Source organism: Sminthopsis crassicaudata, chromosome 4 (genome assembly GCF_048593235.1).
Source record: "Sminthopsis crassicaudata isolate SCR6 chromosome 4, ASM4859323v1, whole genome shotgun sequence".
Lineage (NCBI taxonomy): Eukaryota > Metazoa > Chordata > Mammalia > Dasyuromorphia > Dasyuridae > Sminthopsis > Sminthopsis crassicaudata.
Genome location: NC_133620.1, coordinates 101415299 through 101441943, shown reverse-complemented (window position 1 = coordinate 101441943; position 26645 = coordinate 101415299). Strand labels below are relative to the sequence as shown.

The 26645-nt window shown below is 43.7% G+C and overlaps 1 protein-coding gene across 1 annotated transcript; it reads left to right on the top strand.

Moving 5' to 3' along the window:
* The first annotated feature begins 850 nt into the window (after positions 1–850).
* On the top strand, positions 851–20404 carry NUAK2 (NUAK family kinase 2). Its single transcript, XM_074308948.1, has 7 exons — positions 851–1215; positions 9980–10100; positions 12890–13041; positions 14143–14208; positions 16417–16536; positions 17123–17255; positions 18440–20404. Exons 1-7 carry the CDS (start codon positions 988–990, stop codon positions 19498–19500), a joined length of 1881 nt encoding a protein of 626 aa, XP_074165049.1. The 5' UTR covers positions 851–987; the 3' UTR covers positions 19501–20404.
* Positions 20405–26645: the final 6241 nt, after the last annotated feature.

Sequence of the window (26645 nt, the reverse complement as noted above, 5' to 3'; positions counted from 1 at the left end):
TATCTAGGTTATATTGTAACACATGTAAAAGGTATGAGATTGCCTGTCATCGGGGGGAGGTAATGGAGGGAGGGGGGGATAATTTGGAAAAGTGAATACAAGGGATAATGTTATAAAAAAAATTACCCATGCACATATACTGTCAAAAAAATTATAATTATAAAATTAAAAAAACAAAAAACACAGGGGTTCTCGGTCGGGGTCTGAGAATCTGTGCGCATTCTGAAATACGTCTTCTGATGCTGCGTGCTTTATTTTTTATGCATCTAAGAGCATTATTCTGAGACCGCGACGGAGCAGCCGCCTCACCGCTAGTGGTCCAAGACAAAAAAAAGATTAATGACCCCGCTTTAAATGATTGACACCCCATCCTCGCCCTACTCCCTCCCCTAGAAAGCGCAAACGCAGCGCAGACATCATGACATCACCTCCATCACCTTACGGCGGGCTCCCAGCGGCGGTCCGAGCCGCACCGAGGGAGCGGTTTAATTTTGTAGCTGGGAAATTCCCATCTTCAAGAACCAGCCACTCTCTGTCCATTAGCATCACTACCCCCAAACAAACAAACAAACAAACAAAAAACAACAAGCAAAAAAAAAAAAAAAACCCATTCACTCTCCGCTAGAGTCCTCCGTCCCCTCCTTCCCTCCCTTTCGTCAGAGCCGGACCTTCATTGACACCTTTTGCAGTCACCCAGAAAGGGGAGGAGGGAGCCTGGGACGAAGACGGGATAAGCCAATCACCGCGTCCAGAGTCACGTGCGGCCCGCGCTCCGGCCAATGAGCGGTGGAGGGCGGGGCCGGGTTGCGGTGGGCTAGTAAGTTTTACCGGGAGTTGGAACGTTGAGCCCCAGTCCGTTTCTTGGGTTTGTAGGCGCAGTCCTCGGCCTCGGCCGCTCACACGTGTGCCCGGGCCCGGCGCGGCTGAGCTTCCCCGGCGGCGGCGGCCCTTCCTCCTTCTCCCCCGAGCCTCCGCCTGGCTCTCCCCATGGAGCCCCTCGCTCTGCCCAGACGCCCGTGCCCGGCCTCTCCCGCGGGGCTCTCCTCGCCGCTGGCGGACGGGCTCCTCAAGTCCCCCAAGCCCCTGATGAAGAGGCAGGCGGTGAAGCGGCACCACCACAAGCACAACCTGCGGCACCGCTACGAGTTCCTGGAGACCCTGGGCAAGGGCACCTACGGGAAGGTGCAGAAGGCCCGGGAGCGCTCCGGAAGGCTGGTGAGTGCGGGAGGGTCCGCGAGCGCTCGCGGAGGTCGGGGATTCTGCCCGTCGGCCCCGGGGGTCCCCCGTCCGCCGCTCAGCCTGGGGGGGGGGCGCAGGGGCGGCGAGTGAATTATCTCCTCCCTAACCGTGGGGAGGGACGGGCTACCGCGGACTGAGATCCACCTGTCGGCTGCCCGCGCGGGAGCAGGCTGCCTGCCTCCGGGGGGAGCGCGCTCTGCTGTCTGCGCTTCTCCGCTACCATCCAGCCCCCCCCTTTTGTGTGAAAGAAAAGCCGAGGTTCAGAGGCCTTTGGGGGGCAGGGGGATGAGCCAGAGGGAGGACTGAACGGGGCTCCGTGTCCCCTGCACACCGGGGGAGAGGAAACTGCCTCAAACAAGATCTCTGAAATAGAGATCGGGAGCGTAAGCAAACCCCCCGGAGACGGGGCTCCTTTAAGGGCAGGCTGTGCGGACTGGGTGGTTTTTTTGTTGTGTTTTTTAATATCCTTAAAGGTCAAGGTTTAGCTTTTGGATCTGCCCCCAGTCTCCACCCCTCACTTGTGGGCTCGCTGCTTTTGTAGTCGGTTGCTGATTTGAAATGCAAAAAGTCATTCATTGGTGGAGGAGGGAGAGGGCTGCAGATGGGTGGAGGGGGCATGGATTAAGGACCAATCAATAGAATTGTGTGAGTGTTTTCACTTCCCAAGCCGGGCACAGCCCCCGGATTCTGCTGCCAGCTCGGAGCTGTTGGGCAACCCTTAAAGCGTTTCTGTTTCTAAAGCGGCCCAGGTGAGGAGGATCCGGCTCTGAGTCTTTATTCTGTGGTTCTTGGATAGGAATCGTTCTCCGAGACCCCCAAGAAAGATCTTTCTGAACGTTCCCAGGAACGTCTTCCCTTCCGTCAGAAGGACTAGCAGGGATACCCGAGTTCTGTTCTAAAGAACTCAGGAGCAGCTGCTTCCCGGAGAGCCCCCAGATGGTTTTTTTGGGGAGTGATATCTAAACTCCAGACCCAAGGCTATGTTCCCACCTTAAAAATGGAATAGTGGATGTAGACTCTTCATTCCTGGAGAGAAAAGGGCACTTTTTTCTACTCTGATGCCAACCACTTCAATCAGTCAGCAAATACTTACTGAAGTAGTGCTAACTATTATGCCAAGGTGGCCTGAAGTCAGACTCATTTTCTGAGTTCAAATCTGTGGCATATCATTTAACTCTTGTTTACCTCAGTTTCTTCATCTGTAAAATGGGCTATAGAAGGAAAGGGCAAACCACTCCAATATTTTTATTCTTTTTTTTTTAAGCTTTTTATTTTCAAAATATGTGCATAGTTTTCAACATTCACCCCTGCAAAACCTTGTGTTCCAAATTTTTTTCTCCTTCTCTTCCTCCCACTCCCTTCCCCAGACAGCAAGATCTTTATACTTTTTATGCATTTTCATCTTTGTTTATATTTATGTATTTTTACCTTTTATGTTTTCCAATTTGACAATTTTCCACATTCTCCAGTATTTTTACCAACAAGACTGAATAATAAAATAGCTGTATGCCAGGCATTGTGCAGCTACCCCATGAAGTCTTGTGTGATTTCCCTTATTTCCTCTTGAAAAAGCTGATACTCTTGTGCCTAGAACTTGCAGCACTTCTTACGCTTCTGAAATCAATGATTTTGATTTGTATATATCTTTGCCTTTGATTAGAATCAAGGATTTAAGCTGAAAGGAGCCTTGGATCATCTGTTCAACTTTCTCAATTAACAGATGAGGAAACTGAGGCCCTGAGAATTTTAAAGATTTATTCAAAGTTACTGAGATAGAGGTGGCAGACTGTTAGTGTCCTCAAAACAAGATCTGTGTCATTTCTATCTTTGTCTCCAGTGTGCTGAATGCAGTAGGTATTTAATAAACAATTTTTTAAAACTTGGATTTGTTGAAATTGAATTCCCAGGTTATTAGTCCTACCCTCTCAGAAAGGCTGTCCTGAGGGGTCCCTGCCTCTACCCACTAGGTTTGGGATAGGAATAGGGGGAGGAGTGACTTCTTTCCTACCCCAACCAGCTTGAGAAGGCATCATCAGAAGCCAGATGGGACTGTCCTGTCTGGGGAGAGGAAGGAGCGACAGTACTAATGGATATACCAGAAAGGCATCAAAGGAAAGGCAAATATTTGCATTGGATCCTTCAGTCTCCTGAGGATACTCTTGGCATCTAAATGACATTTCCTCCTGTTCTTCCCCAGCAGGAAGCTCAAGGACCTGTGCCCCCAGCTTAAGACACTTGTCCCCTGGAGCTATTGTGCTGACCCTCTTCTCCCTCACACACATGGCTTGACCTCCCGATACAGAACACATACAACTAGGAAGTTAGTGGATGGGCTGGAAATTGGCTCAAGCAGTCAGTTGCTCACATTACCCAATGTAATGTAATGTACCTTCTCCTTCATCTCCTGTATCATGTGCTTATGATGGAATAGTTCCCTGAATTCCACACTAGGCTTAATTCCAGAGCATAGTCAACCCATAAAACCCCAGATCAGAGTCTACTATAAGGCCTTAACCTCAGGACTGTCTGGGTAATCAGTGCCGGGTGAGCCACTGTCTGTGTCTGGCTTTCTCTAATAAGTCTTGACCGTTGGGCCCAGTCCAGGAAGGCCTAGCTCCTCATCCTTTCTGCCTAAAATAATTCAGGGAGAGATGTTGATGCAATTATTAGCACCTAGTCTTTGCCTAGAGTGGCTATCTCCTTCATGTGCTCCTCCTTTGATTTTTCTTTTTTCTTCTCAGCATTACAACTGTCCTGAGTGTCTCGGTGCCTCTACGCTTTTGAGTTAGAATTAGGGTGCTTCAGAAAATGGTTTTATTTTATTCCTTGGTACCTATGGGCCAACCCTTCTAAACACAGTGCTCCAGAGTCCAAGTACTTGGGTTTAATTCTCCCCTCTAATACTTCCTATCAATATGACTTGGAACAAGTCACTTACACCCCCTCCTCCCTCTCCGAGTCTCGTTTCTCGTTTGTAATATGCAGGAGCCTGCTCTGGGGGAACCCTCTAGGTATCTTGACCTGTGATCCTTTGATCAAAGATGCTCTTGTGTCCTATAGTCCATGGGGAAAATGGTGCTGGTAGATTTAGCTCTCCTTTCACACTGTCCCCAGAGGTAGGCAGGCAGTGATTCATAGGCCCTTTCTTGATAGATTCCTAAACTCCTTTCTCCCCTAGTGCTAGCCCGAGCCCTTCTGCTTGCTTACTCTGAGCAAGAGAGGGAGAGAGGGAGACTGCTGGCTGCAGGCAGCTCTTGTCCTTGGGCCCTGGCCAAGCCACACACAGGGCTGGGTTGTGAAGCTCCTTGCCCGGGCAGCTTGGCAAGAAGGGTGGAGCAGCTTGGAGGTGGGGGACCTGCCATGGGGGCAGAGGAGGCCAGCCACTCTAGAAAGTTTTTCTTCCTTTACAGACAATTTCTAGCAGCAGACTTGGTATGTCCACATTCATGCCCAGCCTCTCTGTCCCTTTCTGGCCACTTATCTAAATGGGTCATCTCCCAACACCTCCTTGCCCTGTCTCCCTGGTTCCAGTTGTAGGTGACAGCGACTATTCTAGGTGCCATCATCTATTCCCCCTCTCCCCCAAGTCAGATCTAGCTTCTTATTCTTGTCCCAGAACCTAGCCCCTCCAGTTCCCTTGGGATTCCTTCCTTGTGCCTTCATCCTCAAAGTCCAGGCCTTTCTCATTTGTGAGTCCTTTTAGACAGATGATGCTGTCCACACCCAGAGCCCAGGGATCCTTGGCAGAAGAACAGGTGTGTGGGGAGAAGGCCTGAAGCCCCAAACTGGATGCTGAACATTCCCTTCCTTTAGAGCCTAGGGGCATTTGCAAAGAAAAGAACTATCTGCCTGGCAGAGGTGTAATGGGATGGCTGGGAAGTTACAGGAAAGATAGGATTATCCAGACCTGGAAAGGAACCTTGGATCAAGTAGCCAAACTCCTTATTCAGTTTAGGAAGAACCTAAGGCTCAGATGTGAAGTTACTTGCCCACTGGAGTAGATCTTAGATTAAAAGATTTTACTTAGGATTGGACTGTTCTAGCTAATTATCCTTCTCCCCCTTATTGTGAACACCCCCTCCCCTTTATTTTAATTTGGATCTGCCTGGCTTCCTAATCATGAACAAAAATCTTATGAGAGACAGCATTCAGTCTTGCCTCCCCCCAATTCCCCAGAACCTGTCATCATCAGGGGCACTTAATAAATGCTTATTGGCTGATTGACAGAGATATACCAAGGCCTCATGAACTAGTTTAGATTAATTAATAGAAATATTACCAGTCAGATGAAATAATAGTATAACAAGGGAAAAGAGTAAATAGAGAATTGGACCTGGGTCAGAAAAATTGAAATTCAAATCTTGCCTCAGACATGATCAATTTTTTCATCTGCAAAATGAAGATAGAACTTATTTCCCAAGGTTGTGGCGAGAATGAAATGAAATAATATTTGTAATATGCTCTGAAGACCTTAAAGTGCTCCATAATGCTAGTTATTATTAGTGGAAGTATGTTTGGTTAATAGAGATGACATCATAATCTTATGAAAAATCTCATGTGACAGTTGCCTAGAGCTACTGCTTTTTGAGAAAGTCTAGAATCAAAATTGAAAGTTTGGAAGAATCTTAGAAGTCATTTGAACTCATAAGCATAAATATCTTTCACATCCCTGAATCTGAACACAGGCCTTCCTGATTCAGAGTTCAATGCTCTATACACTATAGCTCTAGTTAGCTGCTTGTTCCAGAGCCAGAATTTTTCAGGTTCAGTTTCAGTCTGAGACTTTTCCCACCAGAGGCTGCCTTTGAATTGATGTTCATGTTTCTCCTGTTATTATTGTTTTTATTCCCTCTGGATAAGTTCATAGGTTGGAGGGTAGAATGGTCACCCTGTCCTTTTTGGCTGGCTACTCTGTAAAGAGGGAAGCTCTTGTCCTTTCCCAGTGCATGGGGTTAGGACAAAGATCCCTAGGAAAACTCTCAGCAAAAGGTGGAGGGATTATTAAGGTGTCCATCGGGGACCCACAGTAGAACAGAGAAGACAGAGTAGAAGTTAGTATCTCCCCAGATATGCTGAAAAAACTAGTGCTCTCAACTTGTCACCTGTTTGGGGACCAACTAGGAGCCCTGATGACACAATCTGTTTCTCGGTTGGAAAATAAGGTTGGGAAGCCCCTCCCATCCCTTGGGGACCCCAACTAGCTTGAGATGTCCTTTGGGACAGAAAGTGAAAGAAAAAAGAAGGGAACTTGGTGGCACTGAAACAACACTTAAAAGTCAAGTCCAGGTCTCATAAGTTCCCTGCTCCCAGAGAGTCATCCTATATAACAAATAATATTTTTTAAGATTTCCCCCTCCAAAAAAAGAGAGAGAGAGAGAAAAAGAAAGAGAGAGAGAGAGAAAGGGAAAAGGAAGAAAACAGCAAAAATTTATTAATATATTATACCATTACTTTTTCATTTACCCAGGATTTGACTTACTTTTAGAACTCTTTTCATTTACATCATCTAGTTATTTTCTCAGTTCAGTTCATATAGCTCTTCCCACATTTTTCTTGATTCCTCTTATTCTTTTCTGTTCAGTAATAATATTGCATTACATTCCTGTACCATGGTTTTTCAGTCCTTCCTTAAATGATGGACCCGTACTTTGTTTCCAGTCCTTTGTTACCAATGAGAGTGCTGCATTGAGTATTTTGGTCTATATTGGCCCTTCAATTATCCCCTTGACCTCTGTGGAGTAAATGGTTGGCCAGTCTTTGTGATCCATCATTCCTTTCCTGTTACCAAGGCTAAGGGCGCTAGCCAAGATAGTGCTCCCTTCTTAATTGGCATTCCTGTTTGCTGGCAACCTAATTTATTTTATGATAATAATAATCACAACAATCCACATTTATAGAGTCCTTTGGTGTTCATAAAAAGCCTTTCTCACAACAGCCTTGAGGGAGGGAGTATACATACTTTCATCCCCATTTTATAGAGGAGGAAACTGAGGCTTACAGAGAAGAAATGAACTTCACACAATCATCCAGTTCAGTCCAATTCAGCAAAAAGTATCTACTTTAAATATAGCAAATGCTTAATAAATATTTGCAAGCGTACCCAAATCATAGCTAACAGGGAATAAGATTGTCTTCTATGCATGCAGGTGGGATTCATACCCAGATCTGCTGACTTCTGAGGCCTGGCCCAACTTGTTTAGGGATCCAGGCTTGTAGGCCTGTGTTTAATTTATATGATTAATACGTATATATTTTATATCTATGCTTGGCATTCTAATAACTCTCAATTATTACTTGTTTGATCTGTATTTATGGGTGTGTTTTATTTTACAGCTTTTTTTATTATATGACAATAATTTTTTTTCTATAGCTCCTTTCTGTTTTAGAGCTCAAAGTGCTTTTATATTTTGGGTCTATTGAAACCTCCTCTCCAGAAACAGGGGAGGGAGGGCCCCAATAAAATTGCTCAGTGAAAGTCAAGGCCCAGAGAATTTAAGTAATTTCCTCAAAGTCACACAGTGAATTCGTATTAGCAAATGGATAAGAAACCAGATCTTATTTCCCATCCGGTGAACTTTCTCTTCTATGTGTTGGTTATTTTAGAAATACTAGGGGGAACAAGAGGAAAACAGAAACTGCAATCCCATCTCATACTAGGGCTGCCCGGCTCATGTACCAGGGCCCCATTCAGCTGAATATTTGGGAAGGAGGCCTCTAGGGTGACTGACCTCCATCTCTCTCCCGCCTTGCCCATTGTCCCCAGTACCCTGCTCCTAATGGGGCTTTCCCCTTTGCCCATTCACTGGGGCTAGGTTGGGCCCCTCCTCCCGGGGCTCCAGATAGAGAGATGGGGGCGGGAGGCCAGGCCATCCCCCTGGCCTGTTGCTGGGGTGACCAGGCTCTTGGCTTTGTGAGCCAGCTCCTCTTACGGGGATTATGACTGTTCCGCATTCTTGTCCGATGGGGGAACTCGGTCCCAGCAGAGTTGGCTGTCCCTCTGAGCCAAGGAGGGCATTCATTGTCTGTCTTTGGGACCCATTTGAAAGGGTGGATTAGAGGCCCCTCCTCTCCTGGGATGGTTTCCTTTTTTTCTGTCCCCCTTTGGCTGATGGGGGTTGGGGGGCAAATATTCAAAGCCCCTCTGGAGAGAAGCCTTCTGGAGTATTAAATCAGAAACTATTCACCTCTGCCTGTGTTCAGGTTTCTAAAAACTTGTCTGTCAGGCTGGATGCAGGAAGAAATTTTATGTTTACTGTTCCAACCCTCAGCAGACAAGAGGTTATTGGGAGCAGGTTGACTTTTCCATAATAATCCCAAGTCTCTGATTTTGATCCTTGAACACTGACTGAATCTTTCTCCCCCCTACCTCCCCCAAGTTCTGCTGTTCCATTGTCATTTGTAAGGTAGCAGCTGCCTCTCTGCACTCTTGCAGAGAAAGGGCTCCTATCAATCATATTTTCTTCCATGACCCCTTATGCCCCTCAGAAACAGAAAGCTCAGTCTCTATGGTGCTTCCCCATCTTTACAAATGAAGAGACTTGAGGTCTTAAAGAGTGACGCCCACTCAAGCCCCCATTCCAAAAGAAGTGCCCTTCCACTAAGAATTGCCTTGTTAGTGTTAATGTTCCAGATTTGTGCTTACTATGTAGCCAGGTATGATGTTTAAACACTTTACAAATATTATTAATCCTTAAAATAATCTTGCAAGGTGGCTATTATATTATCAGTCCTATTTGACAAATGAGGAAACTGAGACAAACAGAAGTTCATCTTTCTCTCCCAGAGTTCACAACTGCCAGTAAATATCTGAGGGCAGATTTTAAAATGGCAGCTTCCCAACTTTAGGGCCATGGATTTATCCCCTCACTGAACCATCTAGTTGCCTCAATAAATGCACAAATTCTGCCCCTTGGGCAAGAGGTATTGGCCTGGGGTCCTTGAATTTGCTTTTTTGATATTTTGATAACTGTATTTCAATAGATTTTATTTTATTTTTTTTTTTTTTTGATCGTGTACATTTGATTTCACACATTTAAAAGCATGATTCTGAGAAGGGCTCTGTAAATTTTATCCAGTTGCCAAAGGGATCCACAAAAAAAGTTCATCATTCCTGGAGTCCTTCTTGTATGGGACTAAACCACACCCAAATGGCCTCAGGGAGGTGAGAATCTAAAATCACCTGAGCAGGTGAGATTCTCTTGTTTGCAGTTCTGATGAGTAACAGCCCTCCCTGTCCAGAAGTTCTTTATCCTATCTTGTAGCCAGTTTAATCCTGTTTCCCCCTGTATTCTGATCTCAGAAGACAGTTTGCATTTAGACTTGGTAGGATTTTTTAGAAAGTCATCTAAAGCACTCCATCTTGTAGGATCATATATTTTGAACTTGAAGAGACCACACATCTCTCATTTTTTACAGGAAACTGAGGCACAAAGGAATAGGATTTATTCTGGATTCAGGTATTACGTGTCTGAGTCAGAATTTGAATCCAAATGCTCCTCACTCACAAGTCCTATGCCTTGTCTACTACCCAGAGCTGCTTCTGTAATTTAGATATAAAGTGACCATCCATCCAAGGTCACACAGACTACAAATAGCAGAGTCAGGATTTCAGAAAAACTCGGGATTATTCAGTTTTATAGTACTATTGTGTCAGTGATATTATATCTATGTGCAAAGAGACTTTCAGGAAAATGAATATGAAAAAACCCTCTGAGTAATAATTCTCCCTTCCTTCTCCCAGGTGGCCATCAAGTCCATCCGGAAAGATAAAATCAAAGATGAGCAGGACCTGCTGCACATCCGGAGGGAGATTGAGATCATGTCATCTCTCAATCACCCACATATCATCACCATCCACGAAGGTAAGGAAAGAGGAAAGGGGGTGAAAGGGAGGATATTATATTATTGAAGTTGTCCAAATGTTCAGAATCTTTCTTAGCCCCCAGGAAATTCTTCACAGTGCCCAAGAGATATTTAGATAACAGATTATTCAACTAAGGGAAGGGGATGGGGAAAGGGAATAAGCATTTATTAAGTACCTACTGTGTGCCAAGCACTGTGCTTAATGCTTTACAAATAATACTTCATTTGAGCCTCACAACAACCCTGGTGCTTTTTTATGATCCCCATTTTACAGTTGAGGAAACTGAAGCAAACAGAAATTAAGTGACTCACCTAGGGTCACACAGCTAGTAATTCTGGGGGGAAATTCAAAGGTCTTCCTAATTTCAAGTTCAAAATGTTCCATATCTTATATATTATGTTGCTTCTATAATTATATGATAATTCACATTTTATAAAGTGCTTTAAAGTTTAAATCCAAACACTCATCAATCCACAAATTGCAGTTCATATTTTGATAATATTTTACAGCTACAACATACTTTCCAAGCATTATCTATTTTGACCTTTACAGAGGCTCTGTGAGAGCAGAGTTGGGTGGGGTAAGCCCGAATGACCCAGAAGTTGGGACACACTTTATTAGCTCCATTTTTCAGATGAGAAGACTAAGTCTCTGAGACTTCTCAAGGTCACTTGGCTCTTGGGTCTGGCCAGTGCAGGTTCTACAGCACCTTCCCATGCCTTTTCACACAAAATCCTGAATTCAAAGACTACCCTCGTTACCATCCCCCCTCCCCAAAGGTGTTCATACATGCACAGACACACAAGCATAGACAGAGCCGAAGTGTCTCATTTCCCCTGGACCTGTAGCCTGAGTCATTCCCGCCTGAGGGCTAGCTCACCACCTGCCCTGCTCTGTTCTCTCCTCCTCCCCTCCTTCATCCTGGCCTCCTCTCTTCTTGACGTCAGTCATTCCAGCCACCTTCTGTCCTGTGTTCCAAACAACTGGGGGAGTGGGGGAGACGGCAGACACCCACCTGCACCTGTCTGCATTGTGGTCTTAATGCTTCTTAGAAAGGGGAGGAGAGAAGGGAGCCAGGACCTGCTGACTTTTCACTTTATCCCCATTTAATGACAGGGAGCAGGCAGGGAAGCATCCCAAACCACTCCCTCTCAGACGGTTTCTGGTTCCCTGGGAAGGCTTGGGAGGCAAGAGCAGCTAGCCCAGGCCTGGCCCTTCCACCCCAGCCAATCATGCAGAAAGTCTGGGCAAATGGTAGAAAAGGCTGATTGTATCTCAGTTTATTTTCCCAGGGGAGGGCAGGAAGGTAACAATATATTGGCTAAGACGGGTTTGGTGATTGGATGGGATGTGTGTATGTGTCCACGTATGTGAATTTTCTTTCACACTCATACCTTGAGTGCCTATGGCCTTGTTTGCAGAGATAATCAGCTTCTGTAGGGATGTTCTTAGACCTCCTCACCCAAAGTCCATTAATACGTGAATTTGAAGACTACCCTGTCTAATTCCTTTGGCTCCTTCAGGTATTGGGGTAAAGGCTAGGAAAGGTCAGATCCCATCCCTGATCCTCCTGTGGGCTTCTGGGACTATGCTCCTCCTCTTAGATATGCCCTAACTAGCTTTGGAGTAGGGCTTATCTCCTTGGAATTTCTGGGACAGAGATTACATTCTCTCCCCTGCCACTGGGCACAGTCAGAATCCAGGGACCTGAGCCATAAGTAGCTACTTAATTCTCCTGTGCCCCTAAAAAAAGAGTACAAACAGTACAGTTTTCACCACGAGATCCTAGACATGTTTTAGTATAGTGCTCTGACCCAGGCATGGTACCTGGTCCTAGTCCTGTGACCTTGAAAGGTACATCCACTCAGGTTCCTTTTTCAGACCTAGACAAGAAATTGTATAGAATGTATGTTTGGGACTGACTCAGCAAGCTCAGGCAACAGGCAGAGCACACAGTTAGGTGCACATATGCCCCATCCTGCCTGCCAATGGGCTAGGGACCAGTTCAGTAAATCATCCTTTCCCCTAGTTTTTCAGGAACGACAGGTAGGTAATTCCTTGGGGCTAGGGCATGGGCCTCCCATGCTACACCCTCTCAGGCTTTTCAAGAAGCACAGTGTCAGAGGCTCCCTGAAAGGTCTCTGAGACGGTCTTCCCTACCTTCTGAATGTGAACAGGTAGCAGCAGAGAGACGGCCTGTGAGGGGTTTCTGTTGTAGGTGAGAGAACCAGGCCCCTCACAGTCCTGTTTTGTGCTTTTCCACATTTATACTTTACTATATATTAGCACAAGGAGCTATATAAATTTTGCTTGTATTCCTTGCACAGAGCTTTCTTGGCTCTTCATAAATGCTTGTTGAATTTAATTGAAAAGATACTCCACCTACCTGAACCCCACTGTTACTAAAAATTGGCAGGCTGATAGCCTTTAGCTTCACACCTGTGGAGTAGACCCGGCCATTGCCCCCGTAGGTGTTTGGATGGTACTATTAGTAGGATGCTAAATTTGGAGAGAAGACCTGAGTTCAGTTTTCTTGAGTATAGATAAAAGGGTTAGGACTTTAAAATTTATAATCCCATCCTAAGTCCCCTCTAATGTTCTCTTTGAAAGCCAGAAGTCTCCTTCAGCTTATATTTTGGTAGGAAGATCTGAGCCCCTGAATATAACACCTTGTAGCCCTAGCTTCCTGGGCACATGCCAGTCTGTTTCCAGCCCTATGCGCTGCCTGCTGTGGCCCCAAATAAGATACCCCTAAATCTGACCGTTTCTCCGCTTTTTTTGCCATAGTGTTTGAAAACAGCAACAAGATTGTCATTGTCATGGAGTATGCTAGCCGAGGAGACTTGTACGACTACATTAGTGAACGGCAGCGTCTCAGCGAGCAAGAAGCCCGGCATTTCTTCCGGCAGATTGTCTCTGCGGTGTACTACTGTCATAAAGTAAGAGGCCTTCGTCCCAATCTACACCTGCCCGTCCTTCCTTCCCCTGTCTGTCCCCCTGCAAAAACTCTTGGATTCACCCTCCACATTCTAGGAAGGGGCTGGAAAGTTTGTCTGTTGTAGTCAGGCAAGAGGGTCTCCAGACTCCCAGTCTACGATCCATTGCCTTCAAGGAAGCATATAAAGGGATAGATAATGTTAGTACTGAGATGGACCTTAGGAAAGAATGTTTCCATAGTCATTGTACAATGAAAGGAGAGGATTTTACATGAAACCATGAATCTGTTACATAACTTGCTTTTCTTTTTTAAGTATATAGTAATTTCATATATAACTTTCAAAACTGTCCTATTAGTGGGTGGTTCTTTTCATTCATTTATTTGTAGAAGGGAGAACTCATTTCTTAGATACATGTATGCATGTATCCCACCTCCCTATCCATTAAAAGGGAAAAAAAATCCTCACAACAAATGTATATTTATTATAAGCAAAACAAATTATTTAAGTGGATATGCCCAGAAAGGAATGATTCATTTCACATTTTGAGTTCATAATCCACCTCGAGGTGGATGGCATGCTTTAATATTGATCTTCTGGAATTAGAATTGGTCATTATATTGATCAGAATCCTTAGATCTTTTAAAGTGTTTCTTTGTGATGTTATTGTATAGATTGTTCTCATGGTTCTGTTCATTTCACACTCTTTGAAACCATCCCTCTTATTTCTCACAGCACAATAATGTTGTGTTACATTAATGTCTCTTAAATTTGTCCAGCCATTCCTCATATTGATGGGCACTCCTTTAGTTTCTAGTTTTTCACTGTTTCAAATAACTGCTGTAAAATATTTTTTTGTGCATTATCATCTCCCTTTTTTTCAGAAGCAACCAGAGGGATAGATTCTTTTGCCCAGCTAGCAAAAAGTAGACTAGGTTCTCTGACTCCAAAAGCAAAACTCCATAAATTATCCCACATTTCCAATGTTTAGTCTATGACTCCCTTCATTTTTAGGGTCCCCAATTTCTCCATGCTTTTTCCATTGACTTCCGTGGTCAGTATAGCTTCCTGCTTGACCCATTCTTGTCTTTTCTCCCTTTCCAGAATGGGATTGTGCACCGGGATCTAAAGCTGGAGAATATCCTCCTGGATGCTAATGACAATATCAAGGTGAGTCTCATTTTCCTTTCTGAAGCCTCCCCCACTCTAAGCCTGCTGAGCAAAGCTTTCCAAGTGCTCACAGAGCACATGGCATTTGGCCTTTGCTCACAGCCTGGGGCCTTTATCCTTTGTGTTTGATGCATTTGATGGGGGCCTTCATTCTGTACCACTTCCTAGAAATCATCCAGGGCATCCTTATTATCCATATAATACAGCCCTATCTTGCTTCTGCTAACTGGAATCCCAAGCAATGATAAGCGGCTCATTTGAAGATAGTAGAAATTCTTTATCAACGTAAATGCCCAACTGCTGACTCAGAAGGCCAAGAAAACAGCAGAAACAGAAAGAGCCAATTTTAGAGTTCAAGTAAATAAGGTTCATATCTCGCCTCTGATATTTACCCTCTGTGTGACCTTGGACAAATGACTTTTTTAGACCTTAATGTCTTTGTAAAGTGAATCGGTTAGACTAGAGAATTTCTGAGGACCCTTGGAGGGTTAGGCCTATGATCTTATAACCTTAGAAGACACCCTTGTTATCTCAGATTTAACTAGGTATCCTTAAATTTTTTTCTTAAGTTTTTTTTTTTTTTTTTTTTGGATTAACAGTATTTGCTTTCCCTCCCTTCCAATTTCAAAATGACAATGAAATGAAGAACAGATCTAAGCCAAATGCATATCCACATTGGCCATTTCAATAGATATACGTCTCATTTTGCATCATAAGTCCATGACCTCTGTGTCAGGAGGTAGATTTAGCTAAGTCTTTGAACTTGGGTCTTCCAGCTAGAATTCTGCAAAAAAAGGCAGCTTCAGCATAGGGGCCGAGCATTTGGGGTGCCTTCCGAGAGGTCTGACCCAGTCCCAAATAGGGAATGTGCTTCCTATGGGTAGCTCCAGTGGTTCTTTGCCCTCCAGTGCCCTTTGCCTATGGGTTCCTGGAGCAGGTGGGGCTTCCCTTGCAGCTGGCCAGAGATAACTGGCACCAATAAAATAGTTTTCTAGAATAGGCTTGAACTTTCCCGTCTTTGCTTAATGACCTGGCTACCTTGATAAGGGACCAATTAAGCCATAAACCTTCTAGCCATAGTTTCATAAACAATCACTGACTGAAACTAATCTGAGGGTGGCTTGGATAGAGCCTCCATCAGAAGCTGGGGAGCCAGTGGGTCAGGAAGGTGGTCTCAAGTTTGCCACCCTGGTGTGTCCCTGGACTCCAGATAATACTGAACGCCAAGGTGGTTAGTGGCTAAAATGCCAAATTTAGTCAGAAGGACCTAGGTCCCAGTCCCATCTCAGATACGCACTAGATGGGAGCTCCAAGGCAAGTTGCAACTTTAATTTGCAAAATGGGGGATAGTGGTTGCTGTGAGGATCAGCTGAAATAATGAAAACAGCTCTGTATACATGTTGAGATGTTATTATTACTGTACTTGGGGTTCCTGACCTTTTAGAGGCTTCTGCCTCAAGTCTTGTTAGTACAAAGGTCAGATTGTTTGTAAGTCAGATATCTCCTGACCATAACTCTTTAACAGCAACCAGACCATTCCACCACACCCCTTTCAGTTCAGGCAGTATAGAGAAAAATGGGTTATTTACTGGGAAGATAGCTTATGCTGCTAGGGAATAATCAGTAACCAAAGGCTCTCTTAAGGTCATGGCCTTTGGATTTAAATGTAAAGAGTCTGTCTCTTCTTCCTTCCATGCTTTTCCCCACCTCCACTCTCCCAGATCTTCCTTTCAGTCATCAAAAAATATATCTTGTTTTGTGTCCAGCTCTGTGCTAGGAAAGCAAGATCCAGGATATAGGAGTGTCCTTCCCTCCTTCAGTAACTTAGTTGGTTAGAGGAAAACAAGACTAATATCCCCTAGATAGCATCTCCCTTATCCCATCCACACCCCCACAATACATGTATTACGGGCTGGGATGGATGCTTAAGAATCATTGAGGTCTATAAAAGTCACCAAAAGTTTCATGAAGCAGAGGAGAGATCATAAGGTCACAGATTTAGAGCTTTAAAAAAAGGATGTTAGAGGCTATCTAGACCAAACTTCTCATTTTATAGATGGGCAAGGAAGCTTAACATGCTTCCTTCCCCAAATGCCCCTTTGGTGAGGATGTTTTGGTGAGGAAAGTGAGCAGAACCTGCTGAGGGCTGGGGTAGAAAAGCTCTTTCCAGCCTCCATGTAACCTCCCACCTCTTATCTGACCCCCTAGATTGCAGACTTTGGCCTCTCCAATCTCTACCAGCAGGACAAGCTCCTGCAGACCTTCTGTGGAAGCCCCCTCTATGCTTCTCCAGAGATTGTCAATGGAAAGCCATACATGGGCCCAGAGGTGAGTAGCTCCCAGATCCACTGGTCCCCCTGGGGATTCCTTTACCTTCCTGGACCTTGGTCTAGTTGGGACAAACAGGAGTCCTTAGCTTGGTCCAGTTGTGCAGGTGACATCCATGGGGTGTTAGAAGTGGGGCCAGATACCGAGCCTTGTAAGAATAAGGGCTCCACCTCAGATCTCCTGCAGTTGTCTTATTTATGCAGACAACAAATCCCGTGTGCCTCATTTCCCACAGCTATAAAATGAGGAGGCTCTTTCTCTTTCAGTATCCATGTTTCAGATGACATACAAGGCAGTGGGTATGTCCCATTTGCCTTCTGTTTGAAGACCATATCAAAATGGACCACTCCTTAGAGCCAGGAAGGACTATCTTGTGTATGGCCTCCCTCCCTTCTGCTCCAACATAGTTATCTTTCTACCTTGGCAGGGGAAAGAAGGATGCCTACCCTTGGCCCTAAAAATCTAGTACTCCCAAAGGGCATTTCTTATCCAAAGGGATCCTTGGTTGGGCTGAGGGTGGGGAGGCTGGCAGATCTGCCTGGGAAGTGAGTGCTCTCTCTCATCAATGCTCCTCTCTCTCTGTCAGGTGGACAGCTGGTCTCTGGGTGTTCTCCTCTACATCCTGGTACATGGCATGATGCCTTTTGATGGACAGGATTACAAGAGCCTTGTGAAACAGATCAGCAACGGGGAATACCGAGAGCCCATCAGACCTTCTGGTGAGTAGCATGAGATGTCCTGGATTTGCCTGATAAAGCACCTTCCTCTCTGGCTCCCTTAGGGAAATAGAAGGCAGAAGAAATATATAGCAGTGACCAACTCCAAAAAGGTTTAGATAACACCCTTCATTTCAGATATCACCTTGTCTCTCCTCCTTCCTCCTAAAGACCTGTCAATATTCCCAAAAAATGGAACCATCTCCCAGAAAAATGGATCATAGGTCATTTTCCTTCCATGAGATGATGCTTTCCTAGACTTGGAAAAGTTCTTTCTGATCAATACTTTGATTCCTTTTATTCATTTTTTAAAAAATTTAGGCCCAAGGAAGAATCAAAAAATTTTTTATTATCTTCTTCTTCAGGAATCATTGTAAATCCCATACTGGTCATGATCCAGTCAACAGTTGGACCTCGTGACCACCTCTTTGTACAAAGTTCTGCCTTAGGCATCAAGGAGATGGAGGGTGGAGAAAGGGTATCAAGAATGTCATAGATTACAATGGTCCTTGAGAGCCCTGTGAGTGTAAGGAGGACACTCTAGTAGGAAGCAGGACCAAGAGCACTGAGAAACTAGCAGAGATCAGGGACCAAAGTAACCCTCCTCCAGGGAGCACCGGAGAGGGTCTAGACTCTGGCATGGAATGGAAGACTCAGTCCAGTGGTCCTTGAGATCCCTATGAGTATAAGGAGGATACTGTGTTAGGAAGCAGGACCTAGACCACTAACAAGTCAACAGGGACCAGGAGCCAAAGTAACCCACCTCCATGCTGAGGGGTCTAAATATGGAAGGGAGGTCTCAGTCCAAGGAGTTTTCCTGGAGAAGGTGGAGTTTGAAGGGGACCAGGCCTGGTGGCAATGGAGTGGAATAAAAAATGGCAGAGACAGAAAAAGGAGAGAATGAACAAGTTCAGTTAGTCAGTCAGTTGACGTGCATTTATTAGGCACTTTACTGTGTACTCTGTACTAAAACTTGGTATGGTCTGTTCTCTCAAGAAGCTCACATTCTAATAAGGGGGATAATAATTAGGAGAAGGGGGAGTTTGGGTTTTTTTGAGACAGTCAAGATCACAGTCACACATCTGCCAAGCAGGGATAATATTAACCTGAGTGGGGTGACAGGCGGTAGGGGAGAGGCCATTAGGGGATGCTTTGTTAATCCCCTTGCTTTCTTTTCTGCTTTCCAGATGCTTGTGGACTGATCCGGTGGTTGCTGATGGTGAACCCCACCCGCAGGGCCACCCTGGAGGACGTGGCCAGCCATTGGTGGGTCAACTGGGGCTACGCCACGCCAGTCGGGGAGCAGGAGGCTCTTCAGGAAAGCGGAGCTCCGGGGGGAGACGCACCCCGGGTCACTGTGGCCGAGTGGCTCCGCCGCTCCTCTCGGCCCCTCCTGGAGAACGGCGCCAGGGTGTGCAGTTTCTTTAAGCAGCACACAACGAGCGGGACCGGACTGGAGCGCCAGCACTCGCTGAAGAAGTCCCGAAAGGAGAACGACATGGCTCAGTCTCTCCAGGCCGGGGCAGTTGCAGAGCCCTCCCCTGGCCCAGGCAAGGGCATTCTCAAGCTGCCCAAGGGCATCCTCAAGAAGAAGGTGGCTTCTCCCACGGAGGAACAGAGGGAGGGCTTGGGGGAGCCTGCCCCAGAGCCCACCATGGCCCCCGTCAGCCCCAGACTTGCTGCCCCGGAGTTCCCCAGGAAGGGCATTCTCAAGAATCCTCGGCAGAGAGAGTCAGGGTACTACTCCTCCCCTGAGCCGAGTGATTCAGGGGACCTTTTGGATGCAGGCGACGTTTTTGTGAACAGCTTCCCCAGCGTCAGGGAGCCTGCGAGGCCCCCACAGCTGCCCCTCCATCGCAAGGGCATCCTCAAGCACAATGGCAAGTTCTCAGGGGCCTCTCAGGAACTCGCTGTCTTTGGGTCTCTGGACGAGCTGGCCCCGGCCCTCTCCTCCACTCGGGCCACGCGCCCCTCGGGGGCCGTGAGTGAGGACAGCATCCTCTCCACCGAGTCCTTTGACCAGCTGGACCTGCCAGAACGCTTGCCCAAGCCCAAGCTGCCCCTGCGCGGCTGCGTATCGGTGGACGACCTGGTGGGCCTGGACGAGCCAGGGCCACAGAGCTCCGGCTCGGGGCTCAGGAGGTGGAGGCACGATCCCCTCGCTGATAGCTGCTTCTCCCTGACAGACTGCCAGGAGGTGACTGAGACGTATCGGCAGGCGCTGGCTGTGGGCATGAAACTCAGCTGAGGGTGGGAGAGTGGCGGTTCCTCCCGTCCTTTGTGTGTGTTAAAGAAGCTCAAACACTTGGCCATCCCTCCACCTCAGAAGTCACTGTCTTGTAGGCTGAAGAAAATTGGACTTAAAGCCCTGAGGAGGGAAGGGAAATAAAGTAAGTGGGATGCGGTTAGAGATCTCCCTTTAAACCCCATGCCTCAGTCCCACCAGCAGAAAGGGGGTGGGGTGTAAACAAGTGGCCAAAGACGTCTGAATGGACAATCTACAACTGGCCAACTCCTGAAATGCCAAGGAACCAGACAGCTGGATCCACCGCTCACTCCGGGATGTGGCGAGGTGTCGAGTCAGCATGGAAGACATCCATAGTCTAGTGTTCAGAAGAAATGGAGTCTTTCTCAAGCCTGAACTCCAAAATGGAAATAAGGTGCCCATTGTGGTGCCTTTGTGATTTTTACAGTGTCGTGGCGGTGGTGTCTCTGGTGCCTCCCTGAATGAGGGGAGGGTCCACTCGAAGTTCCAGAGAACTACACATCTCTTCCCCCTTTCCCTGCTGCCTAAGCCCGTATCAGGCTTTTCCCTCAGAACCACTGAGGGAAGCTGCTATAAATCCACAGGTCTTGAAAAAGGGCCCTTTGCTGCTGCACAAATACAATGGTCATCTCAGTGGGGCCCAGGCCCCAGGATCTTTGAACCTCAAATGAGGAAGACTACCAGTCCTCCTTATTCTTTCCCCAATTCCCCACCCCATATCTGACCTCTTCTCTAATGGGTGGGTGGGTGGATCACGTTCTGGGGTCTTTTTGTCTTGAAAAGAGAAGTTTTTTATTTATTTGTATTTTCTCAGTGATGTGTTATTTTTTTGAAAAATGAATCTTAACTGTTTTCAATAATATAAATGGGTTGAGTCCTCCCAAAATAGTGTTTTGGTGTTTTTTGTGTTGTTATGATCACAAGGAACAAAATAAAACAGCAATACCCACAAAAAAAAAAAATGAGCAATAATCAAATTTCAGGGAAGTGAAAGTGCATAAACAAACACATTCTGTGGCCCAGTTCCTCAGCTTACTGATCTATTTTAAATTAAGTTTCTTTGTTATTATCATGAGCCCTGCTATGATTTTTCAGACCCACAAGCATTCAGCTCCACTGACTTTACCACCTCATTTGTGGAAGGTTCTTTGTCATATCCCATTGACTAAATTTAGGATTGGCCCAACTTGCTCATGATCCTGATTACTGGGGGACTTTGGAAAGGCTTGTGGACTCTTATCATCAGTAGCTGACACATAACGCTTTCCTCACTTCAGTCATCTGATTACTTAAATCAAACTGATCTCAAATTTTAGAAGCTGAGTCAAGAATCACACTGACAGGGAGGCATTTGCTTGCCAATAGTTGAGATTAGCTGTTCCACTGGACAAAGATTCAGAACAGCATGGCACCTTTTGGGCCTCAAGGATCCTGAAATCTAAGATGCTTCCAGGATGGCCATCCTAGTGTTAGTGTAGCTGAGAACCATGTATATCATAAGCATCATGAGTTAATAACAGCAAGGAGGAATCAACCATAACAGCAAGGATCAACATCAAGTCTTGGTTAACTAATCACAGTAGCAGGAAGGAACACAAATATATCTATACTGTGCAAGTCAAATCAGACAAAACAGGGCAAGGCCTCCATTTTCTGAAAACAAGTCCATCATTTATAGCCTTCCAAAAGAAAAATGCAACTGATGTCCTTGATCCCCAAGATTTTTTACAGGAATTTGAGAGCTAGAAGGGACCTTAGCAGCTGTCTACCACAAGCTATATGCAAAAGTAATCTCTTCTATAGCATACCCAGCTATTATTGGTCATCTAACTTATCCTTTAATTAAGAAATAGATCTGAAAAAATTTGGATCTTTACTAACATTCTTGTGAAGCTTCCAGTGTGTGATGATAAGAGATCCAAGTGTGTTTGAAGGATCTTCCTTCATTTGTTATAGTAGAAAGTTTTCCCCTTGAATTCTCTATTGTTTAGTTAGGTTTGACCTTTTGCCAAAGGCTTTCCCTTTTTTAAATTTATTGGTCAATAAATATCAAGTGTATATTAATTGCCAGGCATTATGCTAAGTGCTGGAGACCTAAAAAGAAGCAAAAAGTTTTCCCTGCCTTCTTGGAGGACAAGGATTGAAGAAGACCACCACAAAAGGAAGTTGAAAATCAAGGTGGAAGAGGAAAGAAGAAAATACCTCAGGGGAGCATCAGCCCTGAAGTCAGGGGGACCTGAGTTCAAATATGATCTCAGACACTTAACACTTCCTGGTTGTGTGACCCTGGGCAAGTCACTTAACCCCAATTGCCTCAGCCAAAACAAAGAAAAGAGTGGGGAATGGGGAAAAATTCAAAGATGTCTCAAAGTGATGTAGCTGGTGAGAAAGGAGATAATTAATTGATCAGAGAGACAGAGTGGCATTGAAAGTGGAATCCCAAGGCTAATGAAATCTGGAGAGCTCTCGGGCAAAGGCCAATTTGAAGAGAGATTTCTGATGGATAATGAGATTCTCCAAAAGTTGCTTTTAGATGGCATGGTGGTAGCTTAGACATTGCAGAGTCCACTGAATGAGGTCTTTAATTACTCAAGACTGACCAAATCGTCCTCATTAGAAAAATCAAATAGGGGGAAAAAAACCTATTATCTAGAGTATGACATCCAGTTCGTAAGCATTTATTAAGCACCTACTATGTGCTAGGCACTTATATAAACTCTGGTAATACAAAAACAAGACAGTCCCTAGAGGAATTCACAATCTAAAGAAAGAGACTAGGAAACAAATAGTTTCCAAGTGTATTTGAAGGATCTTCCTTCATTTGTTATAGTAGAAACTAGGTGTAGAATACATAGGAAATAGCAAAGGAAAGGTACTAGGATCGGGAATAGAGGGTTTGGGAAAGACTTCCTATAGAAGGTGGACTTTGACCTGAGACTTAAAGCCAATAAGTGGAGTTGAGAAAGGAGAAAATTCCAGACCTGGGAACAGTGAACAGAGAGCATCTGGAACTGAGATACAGAATATTGTTTATAGGATAGCAAAGAGATTAGCTTTAAGGGAACAAAAGTGTGTGGTGGGAGAGGGAGGCTGGGAGGTTGTAAAATGTGAGATTAGAAAAGTGGGGCATGAATTAGCTTAATGAAAAACTGTGAACATCCGAGGATTTTGTATTTGATTCTAGAAATGAGAGTGAGCCTCTAGACTGTATTGAGTATGAGAATGGCGTGATTAGGTGATCAATATATAGATTTCATCTATTAATATCAGTGTACATAAACATGTATATTCTCAATATGATTCATTCCTATTTTACATTTCTCAGATTGTTTATACACATACACATACACAAACATATATACATATGCAAAACAGTGGAATTTATTCTCTTCTCACAAAGTATTTTTGATGAGATATTTTGGAGGATAGAATGACCTTACTAGTTATCTGACAATCCCAACCCCAACCTTATTTCATTGGATGTATCCTTGTGTAAGAAAAGATATTTGGGTTAAAAAAACTCAAGTCTTATATTCAGATTAGAAGGGATCTTTGAGATAATTCAGTCATGCCCGGATCATCAATGCCTTCTAGAATATTTCAAACAGTCTTCCACGCACTTTTCAACAGGATCCCCCTTTAGGCTTCAAAGAATTCCTCGATCACAATTAATTTATTGATTCAGTTCCATATCAAACTAACCAAAATAATTTTATAAAGCTAGAAAAGATAATAACAAAATTCATCTAAAAGAACTAAAGGTGAAGAATATCAAGGAAAGTAATGAAAAAAATGCAAAGGAAAATGGCCTAGGCATACCAGATCTAAAATTACGTTGGAAAGTGGCAATCATCAAAATCATTTGATACTGGCTAAGAAATAGATTGTGGATCAATGGAATAGGTTAGGTATACCATACCCTATAATTAATTACTATAGGAATCTACTGGTGCCAGCTTCTGGGATAAGAACTCACTGTTTAACAAAAACTCCTGGGAAAACTGGAAAATAATATTGGCAGAAACTAGACATTGACCAATTTTTCACACCATATATCAAGATAAGGTCAAAATGGATACATGATTTAGTCATAAAAGGGATGATACCGTAACCAAATTAGTAATGCCAAAAAATAGTTTATTTATAAGATATATAGAGGAAGGAAGAATTTATGACTAAACAAGAAATAGAAAACATGAAATACAAACTAGATAATTTTGATTACTTTAAAAAAGATTTTGCACAAAAACAATGCAACCAAGATTAGAAGGGAAGCAGAAAGTTGAGAAAAAAAGGTTTACAGCTAGTGTTTCTAATAAAGGCCTCATTTTAAAAATACATGGAGAACTGAGTTAAGTTCATAAGAATACAAGTCATTTCCCAATATAAATGGTGAAAGAATGTTGGAATACATGGGAGCCACCTGACATGGCTGCTGGAGATCCGATCCAGACCTGCAGAACAGATCTCCTCTTGTGAGAGGATGACACAAAGAGATTGAGAGGCAGTTGCTGTTCTCTGACCTATCTGACTGAGAGGCTGTTGCAGTGTCTGACCTCTCTCCTCTTCCATCTGCCTCCAATTTATCTTATTCCCAGTCGAGTCACTTGTGTCAGCAAAGGCTGCCCTGCAACTTCTTCAGATGCTATGATCCACATCTGGGGAGGCTCTCAGAGAATTGACCTGCCCCTTAACAAAGGGAAATGAACAAGTTTTGAGATGAAGAAATTGAAGCTATCTATAGTCATCTGAAAAAAATGTTTTGATTAGAGAAATACAAATTAAAAGAACTCTGAGGTACCACCTCACACCTATCAGATTGGCTAATATGACAGAAAAGGGAAATGATAAATGTTGGAGAGGATGTGGGAAAATTAGAACCAAAAGAATGTGCACAGTGACATTGTGCAATGATCCCCTTGGATAGATTTAGTTCTTTTCAGCAATTTAATGATCTGAGAAAATTTCAAAAGATTCATGATGGAAAATTCTATCCATATCCAGAGAAAGAACTATGAATACTGGTCGAAGCATACCATTTTCACTTTTGTTTTGTTTTTTCTTTCTGGAGTTTTTTTTTTCCCTTTTGTTCTGATTCTCCTTTCACAACATGTTTAGTATATAAATATGTTTAATATGATTGTACATGTATAACCTATATCAGCTTGCTTGATGTCTTGGGGAAGGAGGAAAGGAGAGAGGAAGAGGGAAAATTTTGGAACTCACAATCTTATAAAAGTGAATGTTGAAAGCTATCTTTACATATAATTGGAAAAAATAAGGTGCTACTAATGCAAAAATACAAATAAAAATCAAAACACACACACACACACACACACAAGAATTCTTTGATCACATTTGAATATATTGAGTTGGGCCAATAATTAAAAAGGAATAAAGTGGGCTAGATCACCTTTGGGAAATTTCAAAGGTCCTTTAATGACTCCAAACTTCTAGAAATGAATAAAGGCCAATTTTTAAAAATATTTTGTTAATGTCATATGGTTGTCACACTTTGAAAAATTAAAAATAACTGTTCTCAGAGGGCAGTGGGGAAGTACATTGTAAGGATATAGAAAGAAGAACTAGAACAAAGGATGATATCAAATGAATGTATAAGCAAAACAGGAAGGCACAGTTTGCCCACATGGCTACACTGAAGGATGACCACTGAATGCCACAGGTATCTTCGTGATATCAGGAGAAAGTAAAGAAAACTCCCTGGCCCTGAATTTAAGGAAAAATACAAGATAGCATTGGTTGTCCATCAATATTATCCATCATTCTCAGTACCTGACTGGCCTTCCTTTTCCTATCATTCATTTCCCAAATGATATCCCTGATGCCTAGGTTGCATAGCTTTAAATCAGTCATTCATTAAGTATTTATTAAGCACTTACTATGTACTAGTCACTATGCTAAGTGCCTGGGATACAAAAAAGGCAAAAAACAGTTACTGCCCTTGAAAAGCTTACAATCGAACCGGAATCTGTTACATCATGAAAATCATGGAAAACCAGGCTCTTAAAAATTGAAACTAAGTATTCTTTTTTATTATTATTATTATTAAAGTTCTTTATTTTCAAAACAAATACATGGATACATTTTCAACATTAACTCTTGCAAAGCCTTGTGTTCCAATTCCCCCCTTCCCCCACCCTCTCCCCTAGATGGCAAGTAGTCCAATATATGTTAAACATGGTAGAAATATATGTTAAATCCAATATATGCATACATATTTATGCTGCACATTTATACTATGTGTGCTGCACAAGAAAAATCAGATCAAAAAGAGAAAAATGAGAAAGAAAACAAAATGCAAACAAACAATAACAAAAAAGTGAAAATACTATGTTGTGATCCACACTCAATCCCCACAGCCCTCTCTCTGAGTATAGATGGCTCTCTTCATCACAAGATCATTGGAACTGGCATCAGTCATCTCATTATTGGAAAGAGTCATGTTCATCAGAATTGATTATCATGTAATCTTACTGTTGCTGGGCATAATGATCTCCCAGTTATGCTCATTTCACTCAGCATCACTTAATGTAAGTCTCTCTAGGCCTCTCTGAAATCATCCTTCTGGTCGATTCTTACAAAACAATAATATTCCATAACATTCATATACCACAATTTATTCATCCATTCTCCAATTGATGGACATCCATTCATTTTCCAATTTCTAGCCACTACAAAAAGGGCTGCCACAAACATTTTTGCACATGTGGGTCCCTTTCCCTCCTCTAAGGTCTCTTTGGGATATAAGCCCAGTAGAAACAGTGCTTAGATCAAAGGGTATGCACAGTTTGATAACTTTTTGGGCATAGTTCCAAATTGTTCTCCAAAATGGTTGGATCCGTTCACAACTTCACCAACAATGTATGAGTGTCCCAGTTTTCCCACATCCCCTACAACATTCATCATAATTTTTTTCTGTCATCTTAGCCAATCTGACAAGTGTGTAGTGGTACCTCAGAGTTGTCTAAATTTGCATTTCTCTGATCAATAATGATTTGGAGCACCTTTTCATATGACTAGAAATGATTTTAATTTCTTCATCTGAAAATTGTTCATATTTTTTGACCATTTATTAATTGGAGAATGGCTTGAATTCTTATAAATTT